We start from the raw sequence: 10,903 nt of genomic DNA, 5'->3' as shown, positions 1-10,903 counted from the left end.
GGTCACGTAGTATGGGTGCGTTCCCTAAGATGGATTATACATAAGCGCAACTGCAACGCCTGTGTGGGATATCCCTTACCGCTATTTTAGAAGCATTTGTGTTTGTACATTGTTTTATAGAAGTATTTTGTTTTATGACGCATTTCGTCGTGTGGCGCACTGAAATCGTCAACGCGATTCGTCGCCGTCAGAGTGGTATCTGTTTAATAATTCACTTGACTATATTAAACACGATTAAGTCAATTTTATTCTATTGCCTAAATGAGTATCATTAGATTTTCTAACGAATTCGATTGTGACGAAAAAAAAACTAAGCGAATGTTTATAATTTTTAAATGTGAATCCACGCACAGCTGGATTTTATTTCATACATACATTAATAAAGCCTCGATTATTGAAATTCAAACATTAATATCCAAATATACAGACAAAACTATTAATTATACATCGATAAAGATAAAAAAAATATTTTGACAAATATCAACGCATATCGTAAAAAAAAAAGGATATTTTTTAATAAAATTTATATTTAAATTAAAAAAATAATATAAACAGTGCTTAAGTATGACAGAGAAGAGCGTCTGTGGCTCAGGGGTCAAGCACTCGACTTGCAATCTGCAGGTCCTGAGTTCGAGTCCCGCCACATACCAATGTGTATTTCGTTTTCCGATTTACATATGTACATTTATCTGACGTTTTTACGGTGAAGGAAAACATCGTGATGCTGCACATATCTCAAAAGAAATTCAAAGATATGTGTGAAGCCAACCAACCCGCACTGGGCCAGCGTGGTTGATTATGGCCTAATCACCCTTAACTTAGGGTAGGTTCCGAGCCCCTCGGTGAGGACGTATATTGATGTCTACGAGAGGTACCTTCCCTTTTTAGCATTTTTTTTTACTGTGAAGGAAACATCGTAATGAAACCTGCAGATATTATTAAAGAAATTTTAAAGATATGTTTGAATTTAGGGGACAAAAAGACTTGCAACCCGTCACGTTCCATCTCCAGAAAAGGCTAAAAGTGGATTGCATTCGTTTGGCCGTACCAAATATAGATCCGCGATCTCTGCCTATCCTTCTTGGTTATAAGCATTGTATGTGTGTGTGTCTGCTCACCTTTTTCCAGTAGTTGTGCGAACATATTCTGCACATTGGTATGGTGGTGTTTCCACCGCAAACAGTACTGCTGGGGCACCATTTTCCACAGCTTCGCCACGCTTGCTTCTAGAACTTTGGTATCATGGGAACTAATATATCTTCTGGGAATACTTGAATAATGGAATGTTCCTGCTTGGTTACCTGTAACAAGAGATACAAAAGTTATTTGTTAATTATTAAAAACAGTAGTAGAGTCCGCTTTAATATCTTCACACGAATTGGTCCGGTCCGGTAGTCCCAAGACCACACAGAAGACAGGCGTCAAGTGGAAGCAATTCCAACTACAGTCTGATGAGAATGCGTCCCGGAGGCCTAATTATAGTCCTCTTCACTTCCCATTCTCTTTCTTATAAGAAAATGATAGGATGTGGAAGTGAATTTTCCCGATAAGAAGATCGATAACCACACTGAGAAAAAAACTTTTAAAAAATACCGGTACAGACTTATCGTTGAATTTTGTGACACGCTGTATCCACTCACAGGGAATATTCTATATCGTTAAAAGCATCATGTTAACGGCTCTATAAAAACCGACTCGCCTTACCGTGAGATTTGTTATAATTAAGAAATCCTCAATGTCCTGGATTTGCATAAATTTGCAGCTAAGATCTGTATTGGAATAAATTAATAAATCATTAAGTAGTTTATATAAAAACATCGTATATATTAACATAAATAGCTAACCATATAGGATAAACAAAGTTTTTTTTATCACAAGGTGGCGAACGAATGACCAGCCACTTGAAATCACTGAAATAACGAAGTGACCTTTGCCCATAGACATACGCAATTGCATATGCGTTGCCTACCTTTAATCAACGGATGAGAGGATGCACAGAAAGAAAATATTTTCCCTTTCCATGCATCCTCTTATTCAAAAAACCCACTTCCACTTTCCATCCTTACATAAGAAAGAGGATGGGAAGGAAAAGAGGTTAAAATTAGGCTTCTGTGATAGCGAGCCCGTGGCTTCGCCACGATGCGTTGGACAGAGGGGTTTAGTGGGTATGCTTTCCATCCGGTAGAGAATCCAACGTCACTACCGCGTCCCCCTCTGAAAATAAAAGCTTCCGGGACAAACTCTCTAATATCCCGAATGTTTATTTAGCGGTCATCCTAGACTTTGTCATCGCAGAAAAAAGTCTATGATATATCCGCAAGCATCATCTACCTTCATCATCATCAGCTCACTATACGTCCCTACTGAGGGGCTCGGAGTCCACCCTAAGTTAAGGGTGATTACATATACCTTCACATCCAGTCTTTTCGATATATCAGAGTTGCCTTGTCTTTTATACCTGGCTATAATGACAAGCAACAATTCTTCGATATTCGTGCATTGAATTGTTTTTAATGTTTTTTTCTCATTTATTTTAGTCCTTTCTGTTTAAATCTGATCTGTTGGTATTTTATGTTTCCGTTACGAATATAGTTTTAAACTTTTTATGTACACCATGTTTATAAAATAAAAAAATCGTTGCCGTCGACTTTGTCAGCGTGGATGTGGAAAAAAAAACATCCCATATCATTCCTGCATACACAGGCTACTTTTTATAAAAAGGCACATTGTAATGATCCAGCTGTTTTGGAGATTACACGTAACAAACACATACATGCGGACAGACATTTTTTTTATATCATAAGGTGTTGCCACCATTAGCGTGCGGCCACCTGAAATCGCTGAAATAGAGTGAAGTGATCGTTGCCCATAGACATAGGCAATTGCATATGCGTTGCCTACCTTTAATCGACGGAGGAGAGGATGCACAGAAAGAAAATATTTCTCTTTCCATGCATCCTCTCATCCGGAAAGTCCACTTCCACTTCCCAACCCTTCCTCATAAGAAAAAGGGTGGGTAGGGAAAGAGGACTAAATGAGGCCTCCGGGACGCACACTCATTAGACGAAACGCGGAATTGCTTCCACTTGACGCCTGTCGTATATATATTCACATACATATAAAAACAGTTATTTCAGTATTACAAACAGACACTCCAATTTTATTTATATGTATAGTTATTGAAATGAATGATGATATCTATATATATAAAAGAAAGTCGTGTTAGTTACACTATTTATAACTCAAGAACGGCTTTACCGATATGCCTGAAAATTGGTGAGGAGGAAGCTTAGAGCCTGGAGACGGACAAAGGATACTATTTATTCATTTTTTTTCGAATTTATCCCTTGAAGAGCTCCTTTTTATTTAACTTACTAATATAAATGCGAATGTTTAGATGTATGTGATGTGGATGGATGGATGGGTGGGCTACACTAATTAAGTTTTTATATACCCACGCGGGCGACAGCTAGTGTTTTATACAGAGATTTTATACTCAGCAATCAAAAAGTACTGTTTAAAAAACTCAATAGGCCTACAGAATATTAAAATATTTTTTTCTTATATATCCTTCATGGTTAAGGTCTTATCTTAATGTTGTCACGTGCGGATTAAATTATTTTTCGTCAGAAAAAAAAATATTAAAAAGTCACAAATGTAATACGATCAAGGTAACGTAACATTTATAAAACTGCGTATTTCTTTTATCGAATTGATAAATAGAATATAACAAATTATATACATTCTTGTCTCGTAATAATAATAATAATATGCCTTTGTGGATGCTGAGGTACCGTATTACCAGTACCAACCTTCACCCGTTCTGGAAAATAGCGATATCACGCTCTACTGGGATCGATCTATTATTACGGATAGGACTATTGCTGCCAATAGGCCCGATATAGTAATAATAGACCGGTCTGAGAGTTGTGTAATGTTAGTCGATGTCACTATTCCACATGACGAGAATCTCGTGAAAGCTGAAAAGGAAAAAGTGTTAAAATACCTAGATTTGGCTCACGAGGTTACCGCCATGTGGCGTATGAAATCGACTACCATTATTCCGATAGTCGTATCGGTAAATGGACTGATAGCGAAGAGCTTCGACCAACATCTCAAGAAGCTCTCGGTACACAGTTGGATTAAGGGCCCGATACAAAAGGCAGTTATCCTAGAAGCCGCGCGCATCGTGAGAAGGTTCCTGTCTCTGCAGCCCTGACCACTGGTTGTTTGAGTCATGGGATTCCGCAGCCGGTGGTGTTCTCTTTTTAATATAATATGTTTTGTACATTTTTATTTTTTTTGGATATGAAATGTATTATATTAGAAATATGATAAATAAATGTATATCGAATAATAATAATAAAGCCTTTATTGCTAAAGATTATTTAGTTTTACAAATTTTCATACATTTTTTTTAGTTACATTAACAGTAAGTAATATATATATATATATATATATATATATATATATCTCAAAAAATAGTTTTGAACCGGCGACTGCTATCCTTAATCTACAGCTTGTCCTAGTACAAAGGCCTCTTCTAAAGATTTCCATTTCTGTCTATCCCTGGCTTCTCTAATCTTGTCTAGTCATCATCAACAAATGAATGACTGATGATACTCATTCATTATATACCATATACCAAATATGGTCGTTTTATGACATTTTGGACGAAATTAGAGATTTCTAAAGATATAAAAAAATCGAACGAACATGAATATTGAAATTATATGTAATTTATTATGATAAAGGTGCGCCAAATTAGGTGGCAAAATATCATGCTATAAATATCATCAGCTCACTATACGTCTCCACTGAGGGGCTCGGAGCCTACCCTAAGTCAGGTGACTAGGTAATAGTCAACCACGCTGGCCAAGTGCGGGTTGACTTCACACTTATCTTTGAATTTCTACGCAGATATGTGCAGCATCACGATGTTTTCCTTTCCCGTAAGATGATCGGATATATACATTATATGAAATGAAAAAACACATGGCGGGATTCGAACCCAGGAAATGCAGATTACAAGTCAAGTTAACCCCTTAACCACCGATACTCTGAAACAATTGGTCGTGTTCCACTGACCGACTTTTCGCATAACCAAATAATCCATCCTAAATTCATTAACCTTTATAGTCATTTAAATTAGACATTTCATATTATACCTTAATTCTTAGTTTCTATGCGACATATGTCCAAATTTCGTCGTATTCAATGCGATAGTGCGGCCCTCTGACCGCGGTATCTACAAACTGATAGATAACGATACGAAACATTCCCCGCCAGTCTGCGCATGCGCACAACTGTTACTAAGCGCTTTTCTTTTGTACATATTAGAATCCGAGAATCCTTAAATTAAGTAACACTTAGGCTCTTCGTACGCATGGCAACATAAATCTTCTACACGCAGCGATTTAAGTAGCTAAGACTTAATACAAAGACATAGGTTCGTACGTACGTCGCTGACATTATTTGTCATCGCTAAAGACAGTTCGCAACCTATTCGTCAAGATGGTCGTTAAGTCGCTGCAATATTGAAAATGGCGGAGCAAATCTATACTATGCTTGTACTGTTTGAACAGACTCGCATCTACAATTCAACGGCGCACAGGAATACAATGTTCATTTAAGTTCTTATGTATAATAATTAATTTGGTCATCAAGTCCCCACTGAAGGTCTCGGGGTCTACCCTAAGTTAGATGACTAGGTTATAGTCAATGCTGACCCAGTGCGGGTTGACTTCACTCTTATCGACGAGTAGAGTGAGCGACGGGCCGCGTCCGCGAAATAATACTAGTACCACTCATCCTGTAAACTAGTCAGTGCCGCAACCGGACGAATATACGTGAGTGTGAGTCTCACGGAAGTTTGAATAATTGAATTAACACTTATCTTTGAAATTTCTGCACCGATATGTGCATCACGATGTTTTCCTTTACCATAAGAATGTCGGATAAATGTACATATGTATTGAAAAACATTGGTATAGCGTGATTCGAACACAGGACATGCAGATTACAAGTCAAGTGCATAACCACTGAGGCATAGACGTAATCAACTCTGTGGCAGTTATTCTAACAATCCGATGATTTTTGTAACTGAGTAACTTTCCAAAAAGATAACCTTATCAGCTCGTTCGGTCACTGTCTGGCTCGCACACCGCACGCTATCCCTCTCTCGCACTAAGGACACATGTAAATATTTTTATCGTTGTTTGGTTTGCGCTCAAACGGTCTCCGTATTTAGATAGTAGGTTGAAATGTTTTTAAAGGAGCAGAGACAATTTACTTTTTTTTTAATTCCCAATTCACTTTCCATAGACATGGTTCAACGTAGTCTACAGAATTCATCGATCCGATTAAAAGTTTATAACAGTGGTAGAGCCCGCTTTAACATCTTCGCACGAATTGTCCCGGCTCGCCCGGTGAAATACCACGACCAAACAGAAGACAGGCATCAAGTGGAAGCAATTCCGCGTTTCATCTGATGAGTATGCGCCTCGGGGGCCTAATTTAGTCCTCTTTCCCTTACCACCCTTTTTCTTATAAGTAGGAAGTCGAAGTAGACTTTCCGGATGAGAGGATTCATGGAAAGAGAAAATAATTTGTCTTTCTGTGCATCCTCAACTCCGTCGATTAAAGGTAGGCAACGCATATGCAATTACGTATGTCTATGGGCAACGGTTACTTCGCTATTTCAGCGATTACAGGACGATTACGCTCGTTTGTCACCTTATGATATAAAAAAATATATATATGCGTATATTAGTGAACGATTTTTTTTTGTTTTAAAACGCCACAACGAAAGTTTTTTTCATTGCATACAGACAGAGTCGCGGTATATCAGTCTGTTATCAATAAATTACAATACGACCGGTCCGAGCGAAATTCTTTTATGTGACATATATGTTAAACATACAAACTGATATTCCCACATAATTTAAACGGGTACAGTCAATCTATTTTATCTCTGAATGAATATTAATATAGTAATATAATAAATTTATTCTATCACATCGAAATCCACCTACGTATTATAAGATACAAGCCGTCGAATGCGACTACCCGTCCGTACACTAAAAAAAGGGTCTGAACAGACAGACAGGCAAACGGAGACGGAGGAACCCTAAAAAAAACATTATTAACCTATGTGCCAGACTATGTTCTATATGTATGCCAAATTTCATCGAGATCTGTTCAGCCGTACTGGAGATACCTTCAAACAAACATCCATCTAAACATTCGCATTTATAATATTAGTAAGAAGTAAGTAAAATTGTTCATTTACTAATATTTCTTGTACCATTCCAACTAAGCTGAAGAGCTTGTCTATAGATATTGTCGTAAACCATGTCCTAGCCTATGCTAGGACATGGTTTACGACAATACTCGAATTGATTCGAACTCCCGACCACATGATCAAAAATACGTACCCTTTACCATTAGGCTTAACATTCATCTTAGTTAACTAGGAAAATCTTTGATCATGTCTTTTTTTTATCATAAGATGAAATAACGAAGTAACCGTTGCCCATAGACATACGCAATTGCATATGCGTTGCCTACCTTTAATCGACGGCGGAGAGGATGCACAGAAAGAATATATCTTCCCTTTCCATGAATCCCCTCATCCTTTCCTTATAAGAAAAAGGGTGGGACGGGAAAGAGGACTAAATTAGGCCTCCGGGACGCACACTCATCAAACTGTAGTTGGAATTGCTTCCACTTGACTCCAGTCTTCTGTGTGGTCGTGGTATTTCACCGGGCGAGCCGGGACAATTCATACGAAGATGTTAAAGCTCGCTCTACCACTGTTAGATACATATAGACGAATCAAAACGTATAAGCAACTACTACGACCACTAAAACTATTTAAATTGTACATCTAACTAGACAAACAACTTGTTACATCCCACAACAGCAATAATATCAAATATATTCTCAAGTCCACATTAACAAGGCATCGTTATTCTAAAAACTCCCCAACAAACTTGTTAACTGTTAAGAACATTTGAAAAAACAACTTACATTTTACATAGTTAACAAAATGTTTAAACAGAGTAATAAAACACTATACAGTTTAGAACATTGGTTCCCAAACTTATTTTGTCTACTGCCCACTTTGAGAATAAAATTTTTTTTAGCGCCCCCATATTTTCAAATATTTAAAAACCACTATAACTTCAAATTAAATTAATTAATTATTGTGACCTATATATGTATATTAACGGAGAATTCTAAACGAAACTTTTACTATAATCCGCAACTTGAGACCTGCGGCACCCACAAGGGGGCGTTATCGCACACTTTGGGAAAGACTGGCATAGAACATTTATTCCTAACCTGTGTTGAAAGCTTTCGTTATAAAGGTGGAATTCCACTGTGATAAAACTTGTACTAATCTATCTTTAGATATCAATCTAAAGATAGATATCTAACACCTACGCTAAAGTAAAAACCAAAATGTAAATCACGACATTTTGTCAACGTTACTTAGAAAGTAGTGTTTGTTGAAATGTAAATCTTAAAGGGCCTAATTCTACACAAACATATATGTATTTTATTTAAATAAAACTCTTTGCTAAGACTCCGATTGAAACTTAATATTTAAATTTTGAGTCAAGCACTTGACTTGCAATCTGCAGGTCCTGGGTTCGAATCCCGCCATGTACTAATGTATCTTTCGATTTCCGACATATGTACATTTATCCGACGTTAAAAATAAAAGTCCGATGTCCCCGTAGTGGGGCAGAGGGCGTCCACTGTGCGCCGCCAGTTCGCTCTATCTTGGGCTCTGCGTTTGAGCGCCGCCAAGTTTGTTTAGGTCGGCCACGTCTTCTTGTTCCTAGCGGGATCCACTCCTGAGACTCCCTGGGAATATGACTGGGATCCCGACGAAGCGTGTGGCCGATCCATGACCAATTGCGTTGATCCGACAGGTTTGACACAAAATTACAATAATTAGCTCATTAACGCCCCTTACAATGTCGAGAAGACAAGACCCTTAATCGCTTATCATTTTAGGGTTCCGTACCTAATAGAAAAAAAACGAAACCCTTATAGGATCACTTTGTTGTTCGTCCGTCTGTCAGGACTCTTTTTTATATCATTTACATTACGTAAGATTACATATTACCTTCCAAAATGAATCGCGACAGCCCCTCACCGGCCTAGATGTTTATCTTATATAGTGACACAACATATAATATATAAAAAAATTACATAAATATAATTAACACACTAAAGCGATCTATCACCCCACCACTTCATTGATAATCCAACGGAAATGGTCTCATTGGTGTAACAAATATAAAAATCCGCCTATTTTTTCGCTATTGCATATATTTACCTACATAAAACGAGCCTATCAAAGCCTACAAAACTGGTATTGCTTACATGTGTGTATCTAATAAAAAAAAAATTATACAACATACAGTATAAAATTAACTGGCTCACATTTAACTGTATAATATTTTTAGGGTTCCGTAACACGAAGGGATAAACACAATTTAACAGTGGTAAAGCCCGCTATTACATGATGGCAACGAATTGTGGCAACGCATATCTCGGGACCCAGACTGGCCGCTAGCTACAAGCGATGGACTGGCAGGGCACGGAGCAAGACAGGCGACTTTGGCGATCTCTTATGTCACAGGCCAAGATCCACTTTGGGTCGTTGCGCTAGCGAAGTAACGAATCGTCCGGTTCGCTGCACTACCACGACCACAAAGACACGCCTCAAGTGGAAGCAATTCCAACTACAGTCTGATGAGTGTTGTGATGCCTAATTTTAGTCAACTTTCCTTTACCACATTTTTTCTTTTACGTAAAGGATAGGAAGTACAAGTGGATTTTCCGGATGATAGTATCCATGAGAAGGGAAAATATTTTCTTTCTATGCTGTCTCCTCCGTCAATTAAAGATAGGCAACGCATATGCAATTGCGTATGTCTATGGGGAACGGTCACTTCGCTATTTCAGCGATTTCAAATGTCCGCTCGCTTGTTTGCCACCTTATGATATAAACCCTTATTACTTTGTTGTCTGTCCGTCTGTCTGTCAAGGCTCTTTTACTAGGGATCAAATGGAGGTATAGAGTTGGAAGTTATATAAAATACTCAGGTTTAGTGTCACTTGGAGCTGTGAAACGCCAACGCAATCAAAAGATACAACCGTTTGTTTTCGACATTCTCAAGAGAATCAAAACCTACAAGGTACATCCTGTGAACTTAGAAACTTAAAATTTTTAACGAAGTCTTATAGCATAGATAGATGAAAAATTGCAAAAATTTTACATTTTAACTTATATTACCTACAAGTTTGTACAGAACCCTCGGTCCGCGAGTCCGATTCGTACTTGGCCGGTTTTTTTATGGTAAAAGGCAAACAAGGAAACGGTTAATAATTTCGTTAACATAGCGAAATAGCAGAGGAAGGGAGTGACGATTGAAATAACTGTAGATACTACTCGTAAAAACGCCATTTTTATCACAATTAGCCTAATCTTACTAATATTATAAAAGCGAATGTTTAGATGTATGTTTGTTAGAAAGTATCTACAGAACGGCTGCATGGATTTAGCTGAAATTTAGCATACATGAACATAGGGGAACATACCCATAATACGTCACCTATTTTTTAAATCTTTTCGACCCCTCCCTCCCCTCGGTGACCACTCGTAGAACATGCCAAGACACCCCCCTTAGTTATTTCGTAGTAATTCATAATTATGATTTTTAATCATTTCACAGGTAAAAATTGAAAAAAAAAAAAATTGGCTCATACTCTTCTTTATAGCATAAGACTGCAGGCATACTTAAATTACTAGTGAATTATGTATTATGAAAAAAAAACATGTAACGACTACGTGACTAAAATCTGAGCCCCCCCCCCGCTCCTG

The 10,903-nt window shown here is 37.7% G+C and overlaps 1 protein-coding gene across 1 annotated transcript in view; it reads right to left on the bottom strand.

Annotated features, from left to right (window-relative positions):
- LOC106115212 (protein jim lovell) overlaps nt 1-10,903 on the bottom strand; it is an 86,706-nt gene that overhangs the window by 42,357 nt on the left and 33,446 nt on the right. Inside the window, exon 2 of the mRNA XM_013308530.1 lies at nt 1,119-1,301. Coding sequence (XP_013163984.1) covers nt 1,119-1,200 — 82 coding nt within the window. The 5' untranslated portion in view covers nt 1,201-1,301. The remainder of the gene's footprint in view (nt 1-1,118; nt 1,302-10,903) is intronic.

Source organism: Papilio xuthus, unplaced genomic scaffold, assembly GCF_000836235.2.
Source record: "Papilio xuthus unplaced genomic scaffold, Pxut_1.1 DF827870.1, whole genome shotgun sequence".
Taxonomy (NCBI): Eukaryota; Metazoa; Arthropoda; class Insecta; order Lepidoptera; family Papilionidae; genus Papilio; species Papilio xuthus.
Note: the sequence above shows the minus strand (reverse complement) of the source record. Positions and strands in the feature narration are given on the sequence as shown.